Here is a 27,294-nt window from a genome sequence, read left to right on the forward strand (position 1 = left end):
ATCTCACAGGAGAGAGGGACATTTTGGGAAGGAGGAGTTGCCAAAGCCAGGATGGAGCTACCTCCTGCTGCGAGCTCCCCTCACCAGTCTTGCGATCTGGTCTTCGCAGGAGACCTGGAGATGCCAGAGCCTGATTGAATCCCATCCTGCCAAGCTCCATCTCCCACCCACCCTTGTCCTCAGCCCACAAGGACTTCCTGGGAAGCACAAGGCTGTTGAGGAAGAGCTGGGTAAAAACGTTTCTTTTAATGCTTTTGGAATACAGTGGATAAAGCAATACCTAAAAGCACTCTGAGATCAGTCTTGCACCTGCTTTCAGGAGTTGAGGACCATCCCGGCACCCTTCAGATGCTGGCTGGGAATGAGGCACTGCTCCCTGCGGCTCAGCCTGTCGCCTTCTGCTTCATTAACCCCTTCTTTGCTCCCTGATGGATCTTTGCATCCAGCTTCCCTGTAAAGAGGGGATTAAAAAAAAAGAAACCCCACAAACCCTCATCACTCTTTATTTGTAAATGCCATTTGCAATGCAAATCAGCTGGAGGCACCGAGGTCTCCTAGTTAGTGTGTTCCTGTCACATCCAATTATCCTGCTTGAGGAGCCAGGCGTTCCCAGCCGCCACGGCCTCCCTCGGCAGGCGAGACACCAGGGAGCCGGGGGCAAGTGTGTCCGGCTCGGGAAGAGTTGCTGGAGAGGGGGAAATGCAGCAGGGAGGAGAAGAAATTAACATCCAGCACTCCCCTGCCACTACCAGCGGGGAAACCAATCCCTTTGCTTGCCCACAGGATGCATGTCAACACGTTTGAAGGAGACGGGACTGTCAAGCACCATGTCAGGGATGTGCTTCTCTGTGGTGTGGCAGAAAGCCGGGCATGGGGACGACAAACCCTCAGCTTGGGGATGCTGATGCTGTGTGGCACACGCTGTGCTGCCAAGCACCAGGTCAGTGGCCATCAAGGCCACCAGCTGGGAGGGCCGTGCTGCCTTTGCCACCAGGCAGCACCCTGGGGAGCCCAGGTGCTCCAGTGGGACCTAGAGGAAACTCTGCTTCCCCTCATCCTTCACAGCCCTTGGGAGCTTCACTGCCAGCCCTGCTTTCCCACCTGGGAGAGGAGCAGGACACCAGAACATGGGATTTGAGCAGTTCCTGTGGAAGAAGCCAAAAGCCAGGCATGGTGAGCAAGGCAGGAGGGTGATGCGCTGCCTCAGAGGAGCGTCCCCGTTCCCTCTCCCTGCCCATAAGAAAGCAAGGATGCTCCTGCTCCCACAGGCAAAGCTTCCTGCTCCAGAAGGGAGAGAAGGTGACCTTAAGTGAGGCAATACAGCAAAAAGCCAGCCTCCTGGGGATGCTCTGCCATCAGCCAGCGCCTGTCACCTCCTCTAATGCCATGTTTCCTTGGGAACTTCCCTGCATCTTCCCATCCTCCAAACGCCAGCCTTGTCCCATCTCTCCCTGTAGCTGGGGCAGCTCCAAAGCATTGCAGAAGCTGGCAACATAAACTGCAGAGCCCATTCTGAGGTGGGAAGGACAGCCCCAGTCCCTGGGGAGCATCCCCTGCATCCCTTGGGAGGGACACAGGGGTCCAACGGACTCACACCAGGAGTAGAGAAGGCAAAGGGATCAAGGACATGGACAGACAGAATAGGTTCCAGTGAAATCCCAGTGATGTGGATGGAGCTGGAGGTGCTGGCACTCCAGTCCCGTGCACCACCCCTTTTGGGAAACAAGCCTCCTGTCACCCCGTGGGTGAAGCACAGCACATGGAGTCCCTGGAAGAGCTGTGTTGCTACAACACAGCTACAGCACACAGCAGATCTCATCTCTGGCAGTCTCAAGATCCACCAAGCTCCAAACCAGTTCTGCTTTGGCCACTGCACCAAAGCCTGCTGGTAAATGCTCGTGTGCCCTGAGAAGGTGCTTGAACAGAGAAAATGGCTCCAAACCAGCCAGGGACCATCCCCTTCCCCTCAAACCAACTCCCAGAAGGTCAACACAACCTCCCCGACATCAGTCGTCCTCCTTCAGCTCGAGTTCTGGGCCAGCCTTGCTCCTGTCTCAGCTAGAGAGGGAAGTTCAATGCACCGAAACTGTAACACATGCAAAACATAAAACACAAGCAAGGGTCTGCAAGTCACCCTGCCACAGATCCACAAATGGATCAGGTTCGAACCGGGGACAAGAACCAGATGCTGCCAATGCCTTGGTGCAGCAGGTGCCAACCTGCAGCCCGCGGGACACAAAAGGCTGTCTGCAAAACTCTTCCATCACAAATGAGAAAACAAAACCCAAGGCCAAGCAAAAGAGTGAAAGTGGGCATTCCCTGGAGCATGAGGTCTGGGAGATCAGCACCCAGCAAGGAGCTGGCACAGCCAGACTGTCCGGAAGCACGTGTTGGACCAACGCATCGCCAAGCCACGGGGTTTTTGGCAGGAGAAAGGCAGCGAGTTCACACTCGCTCCATGCTCTGGTCCCCACCCCTAACACTGTGTCACCTCCATGGTTCATAGGCTTTGTATTTAACATGCCTGCCTCTTCCTCCTGCATCCCAAAAGTGATCAGGAGGCTCCCTTGCTCTACCAGCTGGTGAATATAAAACACCACACACAAACCTTTAGGAAAAGGCTAAAATCAAGGCAGCAGCCCCAGGGTCCCCTTCTCTTTCACTCAATGATATGGGGACTCTCACCCTGCATTATCACACGTCCCTGTTCCCGCTCCTCCAGCTGCTGGCTGCTGGAGGGAGGTTTCAGAGCAACACATGAGGAAGGCTTCAGGGCAGCTTTGCCCGGACCCAAGGAAATCTCCCACGAGAACCACCACTGAGCTGTGTCCTCACACACTAAAGCGAAGCAGGGATGTGTCTGGGTGAGCAGTGCTCCCAGATGCAACACAAAACACAGTGCCCATCCCTTCCACACAAACAATAACCCTGGCAGCATAAAATCAAGCTATGTTCCCTTTTTTTCCCCGTCCCTGGGCTGTTAGGAACAACTAATTTGCAACAGAGAAGCATTCGGATGTCATCATGGCAAGGTCCATGCTGTTATCTGGCAAGGAAGACCACTCTGGCTTAGCTTCCCAACAAGACAAACTGGCATTTTGTCATGGCTTGAGCCAGGCTTCAAGGAGACCGGGGCAGCCGGCAAGCTCAGGTGGGGACCTGAGCCAGCACCTTCCCCCTGCTCTTCTTCCAGCTTGGAGACTAAAGCTTTTGACTGTCATGGATGTAATGCCAGCTCCTATTAAAGTGGTGCCTTACCCCAGTGAAAGGTCAAAGGCTGCCCTGCTCCTTCCCTAGGCTGTCACAAATATCACCCAGATGGATGATGTCCCCTCCGGGAGCTGAACGTGCAACTCCACAGTCTCCCCCACCGCTGCTCTCGTGACAGCTCCTGTTGGGATGGAGGGCAGGAAAGGCAGGGCCGGCAGCAGGAGCAGGCACAGCACAGCACAGCCGGCTTCCTTCCCGGCTGTTAGACTGATCCTTCTCCAAGCAGGAAAGTGTCACAACACAAAGGAGACGATGTGACAGATGGGGAGGGGACCGGCAGCACCTGCACCCGGCGAGGCAGACGCACAGAGCCCTGCGCTCACCCCGTGCAGCAGCCTCCCCTCCAGCGGCTGCCAGCAGCTCTGCTCCAAACCATAGCCGGGGGGAGGCAGATGTGGCAGTGAAGGGGCTTGAGAGAGTCTGTACAAGAGCATGGGGATTAAGCCAAGAGAAAGAAAGGATGCAGCGGCTGCTCCAGCAACGGTTCCACCGCAGCAAAGACGTCTGCATCCTAAATAATCTGCCTGCTCATGGGTGCTGGGGAAGACCTGTCCCTGGGGGAGGATGGTGCTGCGAGCAAGATCCAAGCGCTACAGCTCACCAGCATCATTACTGCCATTGTCTGAACCCACTTCCCAAGTGTTGGTACAAAAGGCAGGAGAGAAACCAAATCACTTCGCCCTGCTCAGGGCAGGAATACTCCCAAAACCCAGGGAGAGACGAAAGCCATGGGAGAATGGGGCTTCTCTGAGTGGAGAGGGCAAAAATCCCCTCAATCCCAACAGAAATAACCCTTCAAAACCCCTTATTAACTGGTCCTGAAAAACCCTACTGCTCCTGCGCCACTGGGTAACTACTCCCAGAGAAACACACTGCAAAAGAGAGAGAAAACCCAGTTGTGGGCTCTGCTAAACAACAGCCAAGACTCTTTCTGCTTATGCTGCTTTTAGCCCCTCAAATTAATTCTTCCTACCCCCTGAAAGTACGCACCATGCCTTCCCCAGGCTGTGTGCTGGGAGGCTGATCCTCAGGCCGGAGCTGACTGCAGCTCCCAGCTGCCGCATGCCTCCTCCATCCTATGGCAGCGGGCAGGAGCAACCGGCAGAATGAGGAGGGGCTGGTGCCTCATAAAAGGGACTATAACGGTGCTGGCAAGCAGCACACGGACAGATGCCACGGCGCTTCCCTGCGCGCCCTGCCAGGACAGCCCATCCTGCCGGATGGACAGCATCCAGCTGGCCCTGCAGCTCCTGCTGCTTCGAGCCCTCACCACCCTCATGGACAAGAGGGTAATTCTGAACCACAGGCAAGAAGCAGGTGCCCAAGCATTGCTGCACCAGTGCATATCCCAACCCAGGCTGATGCCAGGAGCAGCTCGGTGGCAGCCACACAGCTCTTTGCCTCCCAAGTGTTTGCAGAAGCAGGAAGAGACTTGTATTTGGAAGGAAGCAACATCTGGAAAAAGGGGAACCGAAGACAAAAAAAATATTACAGACGTATTCGAGTCATTAAACAAACACCTACAGATCAAAGAGCACAGGGCAAAGGTTGCGAACTCATCTGACAAAGGCAAGCAGAGGTGGTGATGAGAGCAGGCCAAGGGGGGCATCTGTGGAAACTTTACTACTTACAGATTTTGGGTTTTCCTTTGATGGGAAACTTCACAACCATCTCCTGGGGATTCATGCAGATAAAGACAAATGGAGACCCGGACTCCTGGCTCAGATCCGGATACTGTGAAACACAGACACACACACACAGAACAGAGTCAGGCCGGCTGCTGTGGTGCAAAAAGAGCTCAGTGGTCAGGAGCAAGGAAATTGGCAAGAGGTGGATTATATCTGGGCTGTAGCAGCTCAGACTAAATCAGTTTAGTAACTTCTAACAAAAACTAAAACCAACAATTCCAGGTTTGGGTTTTAATCAGTGAGCTCCTCACTATGCCTCTTCTCATTGTGCCTCTGCCAGATCCTGCTCCCTTTCCAGACCTGTTCCCAAGCCACTTCCCTGTGTGCTCCCCAGGCCTCCTCAGCCCCCTTTAGCACTGATCTGTGCTTCACTGCCTCAAAGGTGCGGCTTCTTAGAGGGCTTAAACTCATCTAAAGCGTGGGGTGTCAACAGAGAGGTAGTCAGGGCCCTGCCCTCCCAAGCTTGCCTGCTCACTGCCTGCTTCACGCTGGGACAAGCATGATGCATTCCCAGATGCAGCTGGCTGGGGATGTAGATACCTCATTCAATCCCAGCCGGTCACCAGCAGCACACCAGCACCTCAAACAGAACAGCTTGGCAAACCCAAAGAGGTGATGGCCACATCTTCTACTGAAGCAGCTGTTGGAGCTACAGATATGTCCCCATCTTTTCACCTGAGAGCTCTGTCCAAACACAAAGGCTTTGAGACTTGGAGAGCACACACCATCCTGTGGTGGGACATGCAGTCCCTGAGATCTGGCTGCATCTAAAGGCTGAGCAATAGAAAACACTTGCAACTCGACAAGGTGATGGCTTGGAGAAGCTGGCTGTTCCTGTGCAGGACTGGCTCTGTGCTCAGACTATGGAGAGATTTTGCTGTGATGAAGACATGGGAGAATTTTATAGGAAGAGCATAACCAGATTGTTTGTTTCATTAACCATGGGGGGAAAAAGAAGAAGGAAACCACTCAGTGAGGGAGGTGCACCCAAGTCCTATCTGGATGCAGCTCAGCCTCACTGGTGTTCAGAAGTGAAATGCAAAACAGCAATAGAAAATGTATGTACCAACCACCACTGGGATTCTCCATTAGCTGCAGCCCTTGCACTGACAGCACAGAGGCAAGGGCATGCCACAAAGGTGCTGCAGCCCAGGAAATGCTGTTCCAGCAGACAGCAGAAGCGGTTTTCCTTCCATGGGAAAACTGCCCCCTACTTCCTTTTGCTCCCCTGCCTTCCTCAAGCAGATCCATCAAGGCTGCTGTAGGGGACAGGATGCCAGACCAGATGGAGCAGCGTGTCCTGGCAAACCCCCCATTTGTTACTAACAAATGACTCCAAGGCTGAGTGTTTGAAAAGCTCTCACCAACCTGCCAAGATGAGTTTGGATTTGCCCTGGAACAGCTGGGCATGGAGAGGGAAGCAGGGAGCGACCCGCTCTCCCTGCGCTGTAGCAGTGTTTGGCAGCTTTGCCAGAGGTTAGGGGAGATTTACAGAAGCCTGACACTGGAACTGGATCAAGCAGGGAAAGGATTTCCAGCTCCTCTCATTTTACAACAGCATGTAAGAGCTGTTCACCAAGCTAGAGAGAGATGTACATGCCCTTAGCTGCTCTGTACAATGCCTACGCCAGGGAGCATCACCCGCGGCTGCCTTGCTGTACCCATCCAGGCTTGGACAGGCTTCTTCCTCTCTTTTCACTGAGCCATGCTACTTGACTTGCTTCCACTGCTCCATGCCAGTGCCAAGGATTTTCATTTCCCATCTGCAGGGAAGGAGGATCTTGGAAGGATAGAAAGAGCCAATGTGAATATCCCCGGCCAACCCCTGGTGAGTGTGAAATGCTGGCACCACTTCATCGCTCTCAGCGTCACACGGGTGCCTGGTGGCCTCTCTGGAGCCAGAGGACCTGACATAGCCAGCAGCTCCCTCACCAACACAGGCTCCAAAGGTCACACCACAATATGTGGGGCACAAGCCACCATCAAAACCTGGTTACAGAGATAGTCCATCCCTGTTCTACCACATGTGGTTCAGACAGTGGCTTCTTCAGCCAGGATGTGTCTGGGACCAGAGGTCTTGCTGCCTGAGTCCAGCTGCTTCCCAAATCTCCCCAGCCACCACCTCCTAGGTGGATGTGACAATCACTATGTGCCTCTGACACACTGACAGCCACCTCTACACCCTGGCATCAGCAGTGAGAGACAGCCAGATTGGTTCCTCCACTGACAGCTTTCATCCGAAACCAGGATCAAACCTTCAGCTCCAAAAGCTTCCAGCTCAATTCTATCCCAAGGCCGAGGCGTATGTCACAGCTGCAACTTGGGTTTACACTTCCACACCGCAGCCTTTCATCTCTGCTCCCAGGGTACGTCTCTGTACATGTGCCAAATCCCTCCGTGTCCTGCATTTTAAAGGCTTCAGTCCTTCCTCTGGCATCTCACTCGCAGGAGGCAGGGAAGGAGACCCCAGTCGAGACGCTGCATTTAAGGCTTCCTATTGTATCTACCCCGGAAACCTCTTACCCATCTTGGTGAACAACAAAAGCAGAATATTCCTGCCTGCTGGAGCTGAGAAAAAGCTGTAACCCTTTCCTCTGCCTAGAGACGAGATACTCACAGATGGAGAAGATGAGGCTGAGCTCCCACAAGATGCTGAGTCCCAAGATGCTGAGCTAAGCTAATGGGCTCCCTCTTACCCCATTCCCTTTCCACAAGTCAATTAAACTCATTTATCCTGCAGAAATTTAGGGACCTTTTGGGTAAAGTCAGTTTTCTGGTGGATTAATGGGCTGAACTGCTCAAAAGAGGGTCTCATCGCCAGGAGCAAAAGCAAAGCCACAGTTAAGGTGCTTAGAAACCACCTCCATGAACCTCATTCCCTAGAGGTCACTGCTAGTATTTCCTCCCCAGAATCTCTCCCTGTTGCTGTTTAGCCCACTAAACAGTGCTTGCTCTCAGTGTCACGCAAGATTGCCATGAGCAATGTCACCTGTAGACACCTACTGATTAATCTGATGTATCTATAGTGTCTTGTCTGGTCATCAGACACATCACAACAGGCAGTGTGGCTGAATGGCGGCACTCTTCCACCTCTTGGCTCTTTCTGCAGCTTAGCTCAGCACTAGGACATTGGTACCTACCTGCCCTATGCCAAAGATGCCTCTCCTACTGGCAGCTACTGAGCTGACTTCAATACTGGCACAGGGTGCCCAGAGAAGCTGTGGCTGCCCCATCCCTGGCAGTGTTCAAGGCCAGGTTGGACACAGGGGCTTGGAGCAGCTGCTCCAGTGGAAGGTGTCCCTTCCTGTGGCAGGGGTTGGAGCTGGGTGAGCTTTAAGGTCCCTTCAACCCAAACCAGTCTGGGATTCTGATTCTATGAGTTACTCAGCAGAGACACTGCCACCAAGGCACCAAACATATTTGCCTCTGTTACCTTCTCCAAGGCCACTCAAGTGTCTAACAAGTAAAAAGCTCATTTCTCAATGTTTCTGCTGTGAGAGGTTGGTCACGTCACTCTACAATCCACAATACAGTAAGCTTAGAAGACAGAGAACAAATTTACTGCCAACTCCTACACCCCACAGAGAACAGCCACTGCCCATCATCACTTCAGCAAACCTGAGACTTGTAGTAAAAGCCCAAAAGCCGCATCTAGTGTGCCACAGAGGGAAGACAGAGCAGATTCCCAGTAAAGAGGATCTGCAACAGCAGGCCTTTGAATCAAAGGTCAACTTCGAAGGAAAGCAAGAGACAAGGGCTAAACTCAGCCAGGAGACCGATAAGGGATGCTCCTTCTTCATCCCAACTGCACTCATTGTTACAATCTTGATGTTGTAAACAACAAAGGTGTCAGTACTACAGGCTTTGACATTGCCTTCACCAGGAAGCAATGCAGTATTTAGGAGAAGATGGCTAAAAAGGCTCTTTACACCAAATATAGTCCAGAGGCCAGCTTGTCCTTCAAGGAGAACACCCACTTTCCTCCAATCCTGCAGATGAGCAGGAAAGCTCAAAAGAGAGGGATTATGCAATATAACTATGGTGTAAAAAAAATGATTCAGCCTCTTTTCAGACCTTCTGCCACCTTGTAGCGGGCTTGTGACAGGCAGTTGGGAGGACGATGGGCTCCGTGGGCTGCCAACAGCCGGCACAGCTCACCAACTGCTGCTCCAGCCCACTGCTTCACACAGTGGAAAACCCCCACGTACGCACTCCCTGCACCAGCGCCAGCACCGGTACTACCAGTCCTGCTCAGCCCATGGCTGCAACCACACCAGCCGGGCTTCCATTTGCTGCTAACAAACAGGTCTGTAAGATCCCTGCTGCAAAGAGATTAGCAGAGAATAAAAGATAACTCAAACCCAAAGCAGATCTCAAGGCAGCATAACGCACACAGAAAGAGCTTGAGGTTAAATGGCAAAGGGAGCTGAGTGCTGTGCTCCTGTGCAAACCAGCCACCACATTCACCCTCTCGCTGGAGTCGCGCTTTGAACATGTATTAAGAGGCTATCAGATGTCCCCAAGAGCCGCCCCAATCAAGCTGCAAGCAGTGATAATTGCTAATGAATGTTCCCTCCACTTTGTTTTCACCATCCCTCATCTCCAATCCCCAGCTCATCACCACCAGAAATAGCAGCAGGGCTGCCAGCCTCCTCACTCCGCAGCCCACAGCAAAAGAGCAAAGGAGGGGACAAGCCAGCTTGGAGCCATGGAGCCAGGAACCCACCTTCTCTGACATTTGAGAGAAACAGAAAATCCTGCTCATTTTTTTCCCTCCCTCCAGTCTGTTGAAGTAAATCTTTTTGTTGTGATTTGGGTACAGCCTGCAGCGGGATACAGGGGCCATGTGGTGCTCAGGACCCTCAGCTCATCCCAATTCCATCTAAGCACAGGGAAAAACAAAACACGAAAAAGGACTGTCCCGAACCCCTCGAGTTCTTCACCCCTCCGCAGTAAGGTGCACTTGCTTGAACCCAAGTGGGGTGCACTGATGGCAGGGGAATAGAAGGACCCAAAGGCAAACATGCCATGGGGGAGCCAAACCATCACTAACGGGATGAGCTCTGCTCCGGTGCATCCAAGAAAGGAACAAAGGCACTGCATGCACCGGAGTGGCAGCCCCGCACAGCACAAAGCCAAATGCTCCCCGGTAGCTTTGCTACCGACCTTTCAAGAGCATCTTTTGCTCTCATTAAGGTCTCCACATACAAAAGGAGACAAGCAAAGGCGGCGCAAGAGACAGAATGCTACCACCAGGTGGGAACGGCCCCGGCATTTTACACATGCTGGCCTCAGAGCCCTGCAATGCAGCCTGAGCTCTCTCCTCCACTCTCCTTGCCCACGGAGCCAAGCGCGCCAGCGCACATTCCCGGTGCGCATCCTGGTGAGCCAGAGCGCAGCGCAGAATTGCACGCTGGAACCTGTAGTCCTTCAGTGGGTGGCTGCCATCCTCTCCATCTTGCAGCTGCTGAGGGGTGGCCCTGGGGCACTAGCACCGAGCAGCAAGGAGGTGGTTGAGTTGTTCTGCAAGGTTAATAATGGAAAGGGTTGAATCATTTTCCTGGCATGCCTCCTTGGTGAACAACAGGGGAAATACAGCTGCTCTGCCAGGCAGCGCAGGGCCAAGACACCAGCTCCAGCCTTCATTTCCCTGCTGCTCTCCAACAGCTCTGAAATAAAGGAGGCAGCACTGGAAAGCAACACTGTCTGGAAAGAATAAAAGCAAGCAGAGCCCATGTGTTGGCAAGAGAGCTCCCTGTAAAATGCATTCAAAGGGAAAAAATCATCTTGGCGGCAACAGCATCTCCTCTGAAAGAGCAGGGCTGCCCTAACGAGCAGAGGCAATAAATCAGCCTTCCCCAGCAGGCAAAAACACGCACAGGGCTCTTCTCTGGGTGTTGTGAGAAGCCCCTTGGCCACGTGCAAGGGAGGGCAGTGGGATGTGAAGCATCCCCCGGGAGCCAGGCACAACTTCCTTCACCCCGTTTTCACGGTGATTTGTGGGAGAGGCGGTTCTGCTCTTCTTTCATGCCTCATAAGCTTCATAGCTGTCAGACCAACGTAACAGGTAATTAACTACTAAACAGCCATTTTCTCCTCCTCTCTGGGGGGAAATCGCTCACCATCCAGCTAGAAAATGTTTCTTTAGTGGTTTGCAAAAGGGAAAAGAAAGTCGGGAGTTTCTGGCAAGCACCAAGAGTGCAGTAGCCAAAGAGGAGCATTTGTGGCAATGCCTGCAACACAGACACATGGATGCAGGAGAAATGGAACCATCAAAAGGGAGAAAGATGATGCTTATCCGGTTGTGGGTGCTGCAAACTCCCTGATTCCAGTAAGTCAGCACCAGCAGTAACACTGGTTCCAGTGCCTGATGCTCAGTCACCAGCTCTGTGGTCCATCTGCAGGTAGGAGTTATTAATATCAGAAGGAAAAAAGCCCCATTCTTCTCCCAGCCCACAGGATCAGCCTTTAGGAATCACTGTGTCCATGCCACATCCCTCCTTGTTGCTTTTCCAAGGAGAATGACGTTGAAGCATCATTTCCCCATCTGCTGTTCTAACAGCATAGTTTCCACCACCCCATTAGCAGGACATTCACTTTGAGGGATCACCTGGCCAATTTTCCCAATCCTGATGTGCTCCAGGGCATGTTCACCCAAAGGTGGCACCTGACTGGCAACAGGAGCCATTGCCCGAGCCAGGAGTCTCAGGTTTGCCGCTGCTCTGTGCCACCTTCTCTGGACTCAGACCTCCAGCACCGCAGAGCACCAAGCGCTCCACTTCAAGATCTGATCTCCCTCACGATGTGGTCTGGCATCAAACTCAACTCTGAGCACATTTTCAAGCACCACCTTTTACGGCCCCGTTCCCTCTGCCTTAGCACAGGCCAACCAGCCTTTGGCCAAAGAGAAACAACATTTTCCTAAACAGAAACTCCAAAACAGATCCAGCTTTCTAGAAACGCCAAATTTTCTAGCCTAAGGCAGAAACATCCAGTACTGCAGCCTGTACACATGCACTCGAGGCATTCTAGACACCACTCTTCTCACAGAAGACTACATGGATGCAGAGGAGATGCTCCATGGAGGCTGCGTTACAGAAGGGATATGTGTTGATGCTCAATCCAAATCAACACAACGGGCAAAAAGGAAAGAAAGCAGGATCGCAAAGAAACACAAACAAAAGCCGGCAGCCAAACTTTTGTTTGAAAGCCTGTCAGGTCTAGACTGCAACGTGTGAGGAAGAAACAGCTCGAAACCACAGCTGCTAATGGTTATGGATTTGGCAATCAAAATGTCTTTGTTAAAAAAAAAGTTAACTGCCTTACTATTGAGGTTACAAACCGCAGCCTTGATGCATTGTTGCAGTCAACATCCTCCCCGCTGCTTTTGAGAGCTTACATCTGCTGCTGGCAGATCCTGTGCTGGCACCGGCACCCTTCGTGAGGATGCACAAGGAATTCTGCTCGCCTGCTTTCCTTTCCCCTTCATCCCACAGTGATGCCTCTCAGCCCTTGTCTGCTCTGCCCCTCGCATGCTGGTACACACCCAGATCCAGGCACAGCAGGCTGGGATCCCTGCAGGATCCTTCCCCCAGCCGGTTGGATTTATCCAGTGGGTGTTCTTCGTCTCTCAGCCTTGAGCCTGGCTCTTGTCATGTTCCTATACCACAAGCTGTACTTTGATTCAAAGGGCAGGGGAAGCAATTAAAACATAGTAAAACTAATACTAATACTTTGAAACGTAGATTTAATATTCAAACCTGTGCTGGTGCACTCGGATTTTAAATGCTGAGCAGAATGCCAGAGCTCCAGTCCACAGGAAGAGGGGAGGACTTAGCGGTGCTGGCAAACATGGGGCACACAATGCACCCCCCTGTTCTCCCTGAACTGGCCTGGCAGGAGCCACCAACACCCTCCTGCAGCTCCAACACCAGTCTGAGGAAACACCCACCCATGGTAAACGCTGGAAGCAGCATGAGAAGGGCTTGAGAGGTTTATAAAGTGCTTGGTGGCCATCAGAAAAAACTGGCTGGACTTGGAAAAACACTTAGTAGTGTTCTAAGCTCAGCTGGAAGAGCTGCTTTCATCCTCCTGTGCCCAGGGATGGAGGAGGCAGCGCTAATCCCAGCTGCAGTGGAGCCCCGCCACCGCACTCTCTGTCGACCTGGCAAGGAGCAGGCAAGAGGCAATGGGGAGGAGAAGACGAGGGGAAACCAGGGCACCTGCTTGTGGCTCGAGCAGCTCGCAGCACCTCCGCCCTCCTAGACAGACAGAGAGCCTCAGCTTCGTGAGGACCCTGCAGAAGTGAGAGCCACAAAGCACAGGGGTAAAACATCAGAGCTGAACGCAGCAGGTGATGAAGATCAGCTGAACCCTGGACAAACCCAGCACAGACAAGGCACTTGCATCCCTGCCCTGATTCACTTCACCCCCTGCTGGCCCTTGTTGCTGCTCCCTGAGGAGGAGTGATGCTGCTTCCAGCTACTGATTCGATGCCACCAGCAGCATGGGATTTCTCACAGCCCAACACACAGCAGAGCCGGGACACACATCCCTGCAACTGGTCTGTTTGGGGTTATGAAATCAATGACGTGACAGCGACAGCTTTAGCAAGTGTGGTCCTTGGGCACTGCATTTTTACCACAGTTGGTTATATTTTGTTGCTGCCAGCTCCCCTCTCATTGGGGGTCACCACCTCAGGGGTGGTTACAGCTCAGCCTGTTGGAGCTACAACCAGACGGTGAACGTACAGGGCACCTGAGTGGCAGCCAGGCTCGAGGTTGGTCTTACCTAAGCCTTGATTTCAGGATTAAATAAAAACCAAGCACCAAGAAGGCGGCACGTATCAGTGACCACATCTGAGGGAAGGGGGAAAACCTCGCAGATCACTGCCTCGTTTGCTGCAATGGTAACAGAGGCTAAGTCCACAGCCAGCAGTAATTAAGTCATATACTTCAGCCTTGGCTTCGCTTTTTCCCTAGGGTCTAGGAAACCAGAGGAGAGGGCAAGCTACCCTCTATCATTCGATTTCTTTGGCATGTTAATGCATTCCTAAATTAATCATCATCAAGTGACAATCTCTCCTTCATCTTAACAGACTGCGCAGTGGCCTCAGTAAACCTGCTGGCTTATGCAAGGCAGCTGGAGCCTTAGCAGAGCCTCTGATGAAAACCAAAGCACTTCACATCAGGAAAAACTCCCCCAGCTCTTACTGCCTATAATCCAAACCAGCTGCCTGCCTGCTCTGTTCTGCTCCTAGAACCATGAACTAAGGGCTTTGTGAGAAACCAAATAAAGGGATGCATCACCCTGCAAGCCAGGCTAAGGCCTAATACTGCTTGATCTGGCATCGGCCTACAGGCAAAAGACAAATTCAACTTAGGAGAATTCAGGGACCTCTAAAGTTCAAAGGCCTTTCGTTGATTTCAATCATTAACAACCACCTAGACTGCTGCTGAAGGAAGTATATCTGATCTAGCCTTTAAAACCCTCAGTTGAGGTGCAATAACTAAGCCTCAGGAATGAAAAAGCAAATATCCCATTGCGGGAGGGCAAGGAAGGTGCCAGGGCAGCCACAGCAGCACACAAACACGTTTGTCTCACTCACAGCCTACACTAGGAAACATTTACTTTAGGGAGAAGGTCCTCATAAAAAGTGTCTATGTATTTATACTGTTCTTCAAAGTCCACGTCAGTCTACATGTTTGTGTTTCTCCCTCTCATTAACTTCTTCCTTAGGAAAATATGACCAGCGGGCTATTGTTCCTTTATTTGGAGAGAATCTAAACAGGCACCTTCTGGAGTCTAAACGTAGAAAAATTCTACCCTGTTTCACTCCTGCTTGAGAATTCAAAACAAGTTCTCCATACCCGGCACCTGAGTCTCTTTTTATCTTACTGTTATTTTCACTGGGGAGGGAAGAGAAGGACAAGAGATTAAACACAGATTTCCTGAGAGGGAAAGATGATAAGTTGTTTAAATGATAGTTGCAATCTCATGGCACAAAAATAGCTTAGACGTGTTCCCTTGTGCAGATTTAGGACACTAAGTGAGCACCTAGAAATGAAAACTGAACACTTTACTCCTGTAAAACACAATTACCCAATATTTCAGCCCCCGATAATGGCTACAACTACATATTGGCATGTGTGTGTGCTCGTGTTCAAAATAAGTCCAAACACACTTATCAGCTACCAAAATAGCGGCAGCGGAAATGTTCTTTTTCCAGTTAAAGTAATAGTCTCTCAGATCAAAGTCATCAGCAAAACGAACATGGACTTCAGAGCACATTAAAAGGGCATAAATGTAAATACTTCCCTGCTTGGTTTAGCCTCCTGCCAAGCCCTGCCTGCGCCATCCCGTGTTTCCCCAGTGAGCACTGCTGAAGTCACCAACACCTCATGCAGGAAAAGAAAGGCAGCTCCTTGCTCGGCTCGAGGTGTCAGTGATGTCAGGCCCGGAGCAAGGAAAAGCCGTCGTCAGTGCTCAGATCTCAGCAGGGAGAAAATAAACCCAAAGATTCCAGGTCACCTTTAGCACCGAGAAGCAAAACAAAGGGATCATTCTGGTCTCCAGCACCGCTTTTTGGATGGCTGCCATGAAGAGAAGGAAGCGAGCCCAGAAGGCGCTCCCAGGAGGTGCAAGATGTGCAAAGCTCAACTGGAAATACTGAGATTTAAGAGCCACATGGAGGGATCTCCTGGCACCAGCCAACCCCCGCCCATGGCAGCGGGGCTGCAGTCAGAAAGTGGCTTTTGCTTCAGTCCCCTGCGAGCAAAGCAGGTGACACTTGATACCTGGGGTGGACTTTCCTGCCTGACAATGTCTTCTGCTCCTAAAGCAGCTTCAATCCAAAGATCATAGCTTTCAGCAGTAAAATGAGGTGTAAATAACCTCTGACGGGCTTTATTTTCCATGTAGGAAAGAGACCCAGAGGAATAGATTTAACTAGCTCATGCAATAAGTAGCACAACTGGGATTAGGGCAATGGCATCTGTTGTGACGCTGACTTTAATGACAAGGACATCTCTTCCCTGCTCTTCCTCTGATCCCTGCCAGCTACCACATACATGATACTGTTCTATCATCACTTCTCACATGGCCCTGAAGATCTCCAAACCACTTCAACAACGTCTGCTGTCTTCAAGCACTGCATGTGGGGCAGAGCTGCAAGATCCCTCCAAAAGGGTTATGCAGGGCCAGGCTTACATGTCCAGTAATACCAGGGATAAAAAACAAGTCCCTACCCTGACAGCAACACAAGCTGTCGGGCAGGGACTCAGCCTGAGCCTGCTGCATCTGGCAAAACAGAGCACTGTTGCTTCAGTTTGCTTCTTTGAGCCCAAGTGTTAAACAAAAAGATAGAGTAAATGAGGATAATGATAGAAAAATACCAGCAGGGTGCCACTAACATCTTCATTAGCAACCTGAGAGAGGATGCAAACAGCACGAAAATGAGATCTGCAGATAGTGCTGAGCAGGGAGCGGGTGACAGCATCATAAGGACTGAAATAACAGAGAAGTCATGGGAGGGACAGAGCAGGAAGAGTCTCCCTTGCCTATGGGAACAAATGGCCACAAGTCATAACAGACTTCTATGGCAGCTGCACCACCACAGGACAGTGAGCAAGACAAGGAAGTGTTTCATCTGTGGGTGGTGGGAATAATCTGTAGACATGACTTGTCCTGCACTTGCATAAGGATTTCTTCTGGAACAAGTTTCAGATATGAGCTGGTGAAGAGAAGTGTGAGGCAAAGCACAGTGACTGAAGAGAGTGGTATTTGCATGCAAAACCATGTTGTCTTCCTCTCCCTCTTCCCCTGAGCTAGGAGCTGTCCTTGTACCCCAAGAAATGCTGGATTACACTGCTGACAAGTGGTTTTGGTGCTGGTTGCTGATGAACCTGGTTTGAATCACCAATGTGAGCAACTGGGATTTCCTACTCCCAGTGTGATCCAACTCACATTTCTGAGCTGGCACTGCAATGCTTTTTCACCTTGCTAGCACTGCAGTTAAATGAATCTCAGCTTCATTCAGATGCACTTGCTGCTCATGACAGTCCATAAAAACACACATTTCCTCATAAACCAACTTCAGAAAGAGGCTCAGTTCTCAGAGTTCAATCTTACCAGCTAGGGAACTGAGCACTACATAAAGCAATCCTTGGGGGAAAATGGACAAAACCACTGTAAAAAGGCAAAAAATGAGGAATTACAAATAGTTTGCAATATGGGAGAAGCAAAAAGCCAATGAAATATAAAACAGGAATTGCCATGACACTGAGAAGAAGTAAATCTCTCACCAATAGGTGTAATAACAGCAGTCCTGGAAGACACTGCTCTTCCTCCCGTGCCTCTGTGGCCAGCCAGTGACAGCAGACTGGGAGGCATTTGCAGAGAACACTGCTCCTTGTGAGGTTCCTCCATGGGAGGATTAAAAGCTGGTTGCCTACAGCGCAATTTTCAGATTGGAAGAAGCTGTCACAGCCATTTTACCAGTGCCTGGAGAATGTATCCACAAAGAGGAGGAATTGTTCCAGACAGAGAAGTACTTGTGAGAGATCAAGGTGTACTTTTCCACCACTGTTATGGACAGCAAAAGGATGAGAATCTCCATTGAAGACCAAATGGCAAATGAGTGGATGCTACAGAAGAAAATCCCTACACTGGCCCCAGAGTCCTCTCCTCTCTCTAGAGGCCTGCTCCATACAAGGCCAAATACTCCACTAGATTTCATTGTACTCCAGTCCCAAAGCTCCCTCTGCTGCTCATACTCCAACCTCTCCCCCTTCCACCCAAGACTGAACAGGCACCACCTTGTCAGAAATACTCTTTTCATCTCTAGTTTCCAGGCATCTAGCCCTGCTAAAAAAACTTCACAGGGCTTGGGAAAGCCAGGAGAGCACTTCATGAGAAGGAGCCCCCAGGTGCTGGTGCCTCTCCAACACTTCATGGCAAGAAGATGCCCATCAGCCTGGGGGATTCCACCTCACAAGATGGTCTCAGTTCACTCTCAAGCCCTGCATGGTCTGGTCATTCCCATCAGACCAAACCTGTATGTACAGGGGCAGTGAGGTGAAGAGGTTATGAAACAGCATCAAGAACAGCTGTGTTGTGCTTGGTGTTACCCCCAGGTAAATCCACACCAGCTATTCCCAATGCCCTTCTCTGTGTGCCAAAATTGGCTTCCAAGAGGAGTTGCTCTATGAATTTCCTGGCCTGAAGTGTCCAGGATCATCCTTCCTTCCCTTTTCAAAGATGGATGTAATAGCCAGATTTCTACAGTTACCATGGTCCTCTCCTGATCTACGCAACCCTTCCAAGGTAAGAGTGGCTTCACAAAGACATCTGCCACACTCTCAGCATATCTGGATGCACACCATCAGCTCTTATGGACTTCTATTAGTTGGGATTTCTCAGAAGACTCCCAATTCTATCTCCCTTTGCTACAGGCAGTCCCTCTCCTCCTTGAACTCTTCCTCCAGGCATGAGATCTCTGGAAGATCTTGCTATTGAAGCCTGAGGTGAAGAAGGCCTCAACACCTGTCCCTGGTCACCAAACCTCCTGCCTCATTCAGAAAGAGGCCACTTAAATGTTCCTTGAGGAGTCCTGATCTCCTCAGTAATCTGCAGCTGTCCCTCCTTCCCTGTATCTAGGGGCTCTGATGTCTCTGCAGGGTCTCCATGAAGCCCCTGCTGCTCTCCTGCTCATCCTCCCTGGTGGGAGGGTGCTCACCTCCTCCCACAGCTCCTGCTCCTGGTGACTCTGCTCTAACCAGAGCACAGCTCTCACCAGTGAGGCCACTGTGATCTCCAGCTCCAGGAAGAAGCACTGGGCAGCTCCAGCAGCTACGGATCTAGATGGGCCAAGCACCCTCCCTCATACCAGGGTACTTGATCCTGCTTTGGAAGCCACATGCAAGTAACATGTAAGCTCTCGAGTTTGCCAAAAGAGGATGAAAACAAGAAATACAATGTTAATGCTTTGCAGGGCCTTGTCTTCCTCGGTCAAGCACAGTCACAGCATGTGGTGAGCATCCATCTGTGCAGCAAGGGGAGTAACGGCTGCCCCGATCCCTTGCAGCATTGGTTTAATTAAACAGGCACAAGTCCTTACGGAAAAGGGTTTCAGAATGTGAGGAAGTAGTTTAACCAAAGTACCTCACCACCAGAGAGGCTAACGATGGATTTAGTCTGTATTAGCCCACTGCATGCTTCCACCACTGCTGAAATGCATTTTCTCAGTACGTTTTCTTTCCAGGCATACAAGACCACATTGGTTGTGTCTTCTCTCAACACAAGTCTAAAATCTCCATTCACTGCCTTCTGCAGAGCACCTCATGGAGGCGAGTTACGCTGTTTAAAAGATGCTGGCTAATGCAAGCTTGCAAAGGTTTGTTTGCTGTTCTCACCTGCTCATTAAATTGCTCTTGCGATAAGCAATCAGTCACATCCACACAGCCCAGGAGGCATCCGGAGGGATAATCGCTTGGAAATTCCACATCTGCAGCAAAAGAAACATCTCTTCAGGGGTTCCACATCACCACACACATAGCTGAGGTCTGCTAACCCCAGGCACCCTTCCCTCTCCTCCACACACTGCTACTTTTTGAGGCACAAGGAGAAATACAGCCATTTTAACACCCCATCGTTCCTTATCCAACTCAGGATCTTCACCATGACAGGACTAAGTTTGGGAGATTTCATTATATAAACACCTTTCCCTGCTTAGCTTCTGACGGAGTAACATAGAGTGTGGGAAGAGCTCCTCGCTCTGATGAGGGGGCAGACAATCCTGCTGCATGACATTTAAACTGGGTGACGCACAGAAATACCACACAAACAGATGCAGAGTGCAGCCACTAGCACCCTCCTGCCCACATGAGAGAACATCTTCCTGAGACCTGCAGCTTTTCAATCCTGATTTCCACAAGGTCAGAATCCATGAAAAGCCTTTAACATCACTGTAAACAGACTGAAGCACAAGCCACTGCACATGCATGCAAGCACGTGCTTGACTGCTTCTTGCTCAAGCCAAGAATAAAATGAAGTCCGCTGCTGCTGCAGAAGTCAGGTGCCATTCAATAGTGCTTGTGGTTTGAGTATGTTATCAGCAGCAGGATGAAGTTAAATGCTGCCACCAGCCCCATGTGGCTGATGATATGCAGAAAGGATGAAGAGAATTTCAAGAACTGAAGGTTAAAAAGCAAAGCAGCAATAACTGCTCAGCAGAGGCCTTTCTGACACTGCTCATTATGTGGCTCAATGTACCAATAATACAAAGATCCAAGGAGAGAAGTTCACCTTTCCGGAGCAGCATCCTGTAGGTGGTCTCTAGTTCAGAGATTTCCTGAGGGGAAGGTCTTTTAGCAGTAGCTGCAATCCACAACCGCCCCCTATGAGAGGTGTACCAGGTCCTGCCCTCCACCCTAGAGGACAAAGGAGAATTTAGGACTTAAATTTCAGCAGAAATCACCCACATGGACAGGTTTTTCAATCAGACGTTTCACTAACGCAATCCCTGCTGCTCAGCTTTGCCCTGACTATTTCAACATAAAGCAACGTGTCAGCAAAAAGCTGAGATGGGCAACAAATAATGCCACAAGCAGAGCATGTCCTTATGGCTTCAGAGCAACAGCAAAGGACATCAATCCCCTGCAAGCACAGCAGTATCCCAGACACATCCATGGGGCAATCTGCTCATGCAATACCCTGACAAGCTCAAACAACTCTGCATGGTAAGAACACATACAAAGAAGTTGTTAGCTGCAGCTCCTGGGCTCCTAGAACAGACACCAGGCCCTGCAGCTGTACTGGGGCAGCCAACAGCATCCACATACCACCAGGATGCACAGCCAGGCACAGGAAGATTTACAGTGTCTGTCGCTTGGGAAGTGGAAAAGCTTTGCTCCCTAGAATAGAAAATTCTGTAGAGGAAAGGGGAAACAAAAAAAAAAAAGGCTAGAGAAGATTCTTCCATATGAATAGTAGGAAAGGTGAATTAACGTGCTAGGGATGCTGGGAGGAAGGAGCTTCTCTTTGTAACCTGATTCTGGAGGGGGAAGTAGTGGCAAGGGGTGTGTCCGTGTGGTTGTGTTTTTCAAACAAAGCCTAGTGCTACTGTTCACTTCTTTACAATGGTCAAAACGACCAGTAGAACATGTCACATGTTCAGCCCTTCTGCCTGTTCAAGTCCACAAAGGTACATCCCAACGGTAGTGCAGAAATACCAGCCTCTCTGTAATTTGCCCACTGTGAGAAAACTTGTACCCTCCAGGTTAGCTACTCTCCTGAAAAACAGCATCACCAGCTTCCCAAACCAGGAGTACACTGGAGGAGGAAGCCCAGCTTCGAAACGGGAGCTCTCGGTAGGTATCAGAAGCTATCCCCTGAGGAACACAACTTGCCATCTCACCTACAAAGTAAGAGCTGACCAGGACACATCACAGCTCAGGCCACTCCTTTACCTTTTAATTCCTCTTACAAGCAAGGAAGCCCAAGGTTGGTGCATGCTGAGGCACCAACCATCATCTGAGATCTCCTGCAACTCTCGATCCTGAATCCGCAACCTATTTCTCTCGGAGCCAGGCTCATTTCCAGTGTCCATGGAATGGATGGGTTTCCTGTGTGGGAGCAAACCAGTTTGGTCCACCCACTTCAGAGTGTTCAAAAGAAACAAGAAAGATGTTAGCACCACTCTAGGAACAACATATATCAGGTGTAAATTCTATTTGAAGTTTTCCATCATTTAAGGACAGAGGTATTACTGGGATCACTTTTCCTTCCATGCAAACCCACTCTGTTTCCATGCCATGCTTGGCAGTAGAGAAAGCAAGGTCATGCTCTGTTCCATGAAGCTTCTCCTTTCTATGAATCACAGCTGTACGATGGATTTAAAGAATAAACTTCTCCCTACTATCTAATCCAAATCTCCCCTCTGTCACCTTAAAGCCATTCCCCCAAATTCTATCCCTACCTGCCCTTGTAAAAAGCCCCTCTCCAAATTTTTTGTAGGTCCCCTTTAGGCACCTGGAAGGCTCAGAGAGCCTGAGATATATAAATAATGCTGAAAAACTCACATAACCTTAGGCCGAAGTTAAAATTCTTAAAAATTCTGCCACATTCCTGAAAAGGAGGCAGGAGACTAAAATTTGGATAAACCAAGAGCAGAAAACAGAGCAGGGCACTGGCAAACCTTCTTTGTCCCCAGATCAGATGGCTAACAGGGATCTCAGACACAGGGGAGGACAGAGGTACTACAGCCATGCCAGAATTCACAGCTCTTATGCTCAGTTCTCCCAGAGTTAGTTGCTACTCCAGAATAAATCATTCAACCCACACTGACCAAAGGAGCAGGCTGAAGAAGACGGGGATTCACTAAAACACCAGGACCCAGGGTTGTCTTTGCTTCCGGGCTCCTGGCTGGCTCGCTCAGTGTGCCACGATTCATGGCTTCGATGGTTTCATCCAACCTGCAAGCACAAAAAGAGAAATGAAAATTCCCCCCGGTAACGTCTCCTTTCTCCCCACACGAACATGTCTGACCCACAGCATCTTCCCTAACGACACAATCTCCTCACTCAGTCTGATTCCCAGTTTGAACAGTCACTCTTCTCTACCAGAGAAGCTCAGCTTGCTTTGAATTTGAGGTCAGTTGGTTCTGTCGGGATTAGCCTTCTGCAATATCTCTTTCCAGGGCATCTTTAACAGACACACCAACTACCGAAACCCTGTGCAAGCCTCTCACATGGGAACTTAGCAGAGGGGCTCAGCAGAACTGTACTGAAAGAGATGATATGCTGCAAGACAGAAAGACCCTCAAGGAAGAAAAAGAACCCAAACCTGCACCCTCGCATCAGAGGCACCCTTCAGGGGATCAGCTTGCTCAGTTTTCCATACATTTGCTCTCCAGATTCAGGCAGACCCTGTCACCTCCAGTTGTCACCTCCTTGCTCTCAGGCACACCGCGGTGTTGTTACCCCTCACTCACATGCTGTGGTACTCTGTCATGCTGTTGTCCTCCTCCAGGATCTGCCTGCCAGCGAAGTCGATGGTGATTTTCCTGGTAAGCCGAGAGGCGTGCCGCAGCTCCCGCAGCTCCTGCTCCCTCTTCTGGAGAGCTTCCCTCTCCTGCTTGGAGAGCCACTGGTTGGAGTCAGTGGCAAAGTAATCCGATTCATCATCAATGACCTGGGTGCGGCGCACACTGGTGAGAAACAACCAGAGCAGCAGCAGATGGGCAAGGTGTGACAGTGACACAGCACTGACTGCCGCAAACCCGCCCTCCTACCAGATCTTCTCTGTTCTTGAGAGAGCGAGACCTGAGCTGTCAGGGACACGAAGTGAGTTCAGCCTGGACAAGAGAAGGCTCCTGAAGGGGAGACCTGAGAGCAGTGCCTAAAGGGGCTGCAGGAAACCTGGAGAGGGGCTTGGGACAAGGGCCTGGAGGGACAGGCCAAGGGGAATGGCTTTAACCTGCCAGAACAGGGGAGACTGAGATGAGCTCTTAGGCAGAAGCTCTTCCCTGTGAGGGTGCTGAGGCGCTGGCACAGGGTGCCCAGAGAAGCTGTGGCTGCCCCATCCCTGGCAGTGTTCAAGGCCAGGCTGGACACAGGGGCTTGGAGCAAGCTGCTCTAAGGGAAGGTTTCCCTGCCTGTGGCAGGGGTTGAAGCTGGATGAGCTTTAAGGTCCCTTCCAACCCAAACCAGCCTGGGATTCTATGATGATTCTATGAATTCCAAACAGGACCTATTTGAGGGTTTCTTACTTGTGCCACAATTTACTCTTGTGCCCTCAAACTTCAGTATTAGAGTGTCTGTAGCTACAGCCCAGGTTTTAGAAGGAACTCTCTGATGTTTCTGTCAAAGGCAGCTTAGCTTGCAGAGCATTTGTGCTCTCTCACCCTAGTTTCACAGCTGGTATCTTACCTTGTCCTGTCAAACTCCAGCAACTTGTCTTTGTGTTTCACAGCCATCTCCAGGCCTGCTTTGAGTCTGGCCTCTTGGCGAGGCAGTAAGTCTTTGCTTATGGCACTCAAATTCCCTGAACTTTCAGCACCTAAGATAGAAAACAAATCACAGCTCAACAGCCAGTTTTAAAGCCCAGTCGTGGCAGGCCTGGCTGAGGAAATGCTCCCTAAAACAAACACCATTTTAAGGGCTTTGCCCCATGATCAGCACCTTTGCAAACCAGGTTCAAGTCCCAGTTTTCCCTCTAGCCTCTCTCACAGAGTCCTTTCTCCAAAGAGGAAGAAGCATTTAAATACTACAGTGACAATGTCCAGGTAGTGTTTACAGAGAAAGTCCTTGTCTTTGATTCTCCTTCACCCTTCCTTAACAATTTGGCCGGTCTAAACTCTGCCCGTCTCCAACCACAGACCCTGAGTCCTCTCCTAAAAGCCAAATTCTCTCCTAAGTGTTGTCACCTCCACAGAGAGACTCTTGGTGAGAACAGATCACTGACAAATGGCCAGTTAGCACAGATCAAGCCTCTGTCTGCTGCTGCCTGTGCCTCTGCAAATGCAATCCTCCCCCAGAGCACCTCAGCAGGTTTTCAGACCAGCTATTGTTAGTGAGGGAGAAATCCATCCCCAATAACCATCTCCTCTTTCTTACCATTCCTGGCAAGGGGCCAAACCCTGACAACCAAACAAAAGGGAACAAAGACCATAAAAGGTTTGCATCAAAGCCACAATGGAGCAAACCATTTCACAGAAGACATCCTGCAGGTTAACACCTTTCTTTCAGGGAAACAAAAAAGCCTGTGTTCCCCTGTTGTGCTGATCCAAGACAAACAACTAATCACATTTCAGCTTTCACCTACAGAGACAAGGCACAAAGCAAGGCCTGGCAGGGAGAGAGGGGAAGAGCAATAAAATGGGTAAGAAAAGAAGATCCTGAAGTACACTGGCATAAACAGAGCGACCTGTGATCAGCCTTTACTCTCAAGCACTTACAGGACCTCCTGCCACCTCAGCAGCTCCAAAGGGAAGCTGACACCAAGACCAAGAATAAATATTTCTCCAGTTCTTCAGCAAAGTGTATTTTCCAAACCAAGAACACTGTGACCTTGGCTATATTTCAGCTAAACTCAGACAAGCATCCCCATAACGCACAGGTCTTTGCTGGGAGACTGGGTATTATTTCCTCTCACTTTCCTTGGCTTTGTCCCTATTTTTAGCTCTCCAGATAAGTGTTAGACAAGAGGAGTCATTAGAAGATATTAACCACCACCTCTCTAGACCCAGCAAATCAGATAGCAGCACTTCATCTTCCACAGCATACATTCCACATGAGACTTATCCTCATTTTCAAGGACTGCTACAATGATCCGGTTTATGTGATTGATTCAGCAATGCCTAATGAGCAGCCCTGGGGCCTCTGTGTGAGGACATTTTATGCTGCCATTTGACACTCGCAGTTACCACCTCTGTTCCAAGTCCAGAAACGCTGCTGAGCTCTTGCAGAGAGGATACAAGGAGCCAACTTCCCAGCCCTTCCCTTCCCTTTTAATGCCCGCCACATACACTGTGCAGCAATGAGGGGAAGTGGCTCAGTAAAGTCTGTAGAAAATAAAGTTCACGACTGTCCAGGCAATTTACATCCCAGAGAAACACTCATGTGTCAGCTCCCAGGAAAGAATCACCTTTAGACTTTGCCAGCAATTCTTTATAATTTGGATTAATGGATTAGACAATTTCTACACCAGGACACAAACACTCTCATTTCTGCACAACATCGAGGTAAGTGTAGTGCAGGGAGGCAGAGGAGGGCTCCTGCTGATGTACAGCCGATAGGATTCATTATATTACACATGTAAAATTGATACTGACCTGCCATAAGCTTCTTCAGCAACTTCTGGCTCTTGTTTGAGTCCCGCTGAAGAATGTCCTGCTCTTCTTTAGTGCACACCTAAGGAAAGAAAAAGGAAATGAAGCCTTGAGAAGGATGCCACATGCTTGACCAGCTTTGGAGCCTGGGACAACAGCTCAGGGCAAGCTGCTTAAAGCACTAGACTAGTCCACACCTCCCTCCCTTCAGTGTTATTCACACAGGGAGACTCCCAGTAGTTCATTCTTTCCTAAAAGCAATCCATGAGAAATGTACAGCTTGGTCCTTCTCAGTTCTGTGGGTGGGCATGCTGCTAAGTGATCTTGAAGGATGAGAAATGCACTCAGAACCTCCTGAGCAGACGACCAAACACAGAACACAGAGGTCCCCCCTCTTGGCTGGCCACTTCCAATTAAACGGATCCTTAAAAATAGCACAGAATCAGATTTAAAGCATTTTCTTCATCCCACCAATGCTTTCCTCTCTCCTGAAGTTAACTTTACCTAATCTGCTGTCATTACCTTGCCTCCTTTCTCCAAAAGGTGACCTTTGAATCAAACACAGGGTGTAACAGGTATCCCAAATGCTGTTCACTAAACAAGTGTGGAAGGGAAGTCAGCACGCCAGCCCCAGCTGCATCTCCTGCCCCTTACAAGACTGCCCAGGATGGGGCTGAAGCCTTGCATGTGTTTTGGACACTGGTGTGATGTCTGGGACAGCCATGGGTGATTGTCATAAACCCGCAGCTCCAAAGTGATGTAAAGTATGAGGGAAACCTCTCCACTCTCTGATAGGGTACATCATAAAAGAAACACAAAGTGACTCAAAGCCACGGCAGTTCTTCCCCCAGAATGACGTTGTAGAGATCCTTCTCTGTCCAGCTTTAGAGGCTGGAGAACTTTGCCAGAGGAACTTTGATCCTAGAGGCTAATTCAGCCCCACGGCATTCCAAAGCCCTGAGCAAACTACACTGAATTCAAGCACAGCAAATAACCCCCTCCTTGTTACTAACCAGAGCTCCACAGAACAAGCAGGGCCCAGAGCCCTCCTGCTCACAGACAATGCGCCCACAATCCAGGCAGTTGTTGATGAGTTTGTGCTTCTGGCCCAGGCACTCACAGGCGTATCGCCCAGGGAGCAGCACTGCCAGCTTGTCCTGCCCCTCCTTGGTGTACAGGCTGACGTATTTGGGCTTCTTCTTCGAGGAACTGCTCGTGCTGCCAACTCCACTGCTGCTCTCCTGTGCCTGAGAATCAAACCAGGAAACAAACTGTATTTGCAGTGCAACACTGACAGCAAAGGGAAAGCACTGACCCTGGAGCAGGCTGGGGAGGCTGGAATGGAACTTGGACCAGACCCCAGATTCAACAGAAAGCTTAAGCCTGCCAGAAAGGGTCCAAGGAATCTAAACAAAGCAAGGACATGAGGATGTTGCTGGTCTATTTAATATTTGCTCCCTCTGACAGCTAAAACTGCCTGGGTTGAGGTGGCAGGTGTGCCATTCAGTG

General features: G+C 50.3%; 1 protein-coding gene across 2 annotated transcripts in view; it reads right to left on the reverse strand.

Annotated features, from left to right (window-relative positions):
• Positions 1-220: 220 nt before the first annotated feature.
• The window catches only part of TRIP4 (thyroid hormone receptor interactor 4), a 30,537-nt gene continuing 3,463 nt past the window's right edge, over positions 221-27,294 (reverse strand). Inside the window, exons 4-13 of one of the 2 annotated variants that reach the window (XM_005142504.3) lie at positions 26,799-27,032; positions 25,789-25,867; positions 23,885-24,014; positions 22,948-23,163; positions 22,303-22,429; positions 21,425-21,612; positions 20,262-20,386; positions 19,370-19,461; positions 4,902-5,004; positions 228-451 (exon numbers count right to left, since the gene is read on the reverse strand). In XM_005142504.3, the coding sequence (XP_005142561.2) occupies positions 384-451; positions 4,902-5,004; positions 19,370-19,461; positions 20,262-20,386; positions 21,425-21,612; positions 22,303-22,429; positions 22,948-23,163; positions 23,885-24,014; positions 25,789-25,867; positions 26,799-27,032 (1,362 nt within the window). In that variant the 3' untranslated portion in view covers positions 228-383. Of the gene's footprint in view, positions 452-4,901; positions 5,005-19,369; positions 19,462-20,261; positions 20,387-21,424; positions 21,613-22,302; positions 22,430-22,947; positions 23,164-23,884; positions 24,015-25,788; positions 25,868-26,798; positions 27,033-27,294 lie in introns of both variants that reach the window. The other variant, XM_034066406.1, reaches the window with a different exon arrangement.

The sequence above is a fragment of the Melopsittacus undulatus genome, chromosome 9 (genome assembly GCF_012275295.1).
Source record: "Melopsittacus undulatus isolate bMelUnd1 chromosome 9, bMelUnd1.mat.Z, whole genome shotgun sequence".
In the NCBI taxonomy this organism is placed as follows: Eukaryota; Metazoa; Chordata; class Aves; order Psittaciformes; family Psittaculidae; genus Melopsittacus; species Melopsittacus undulatus.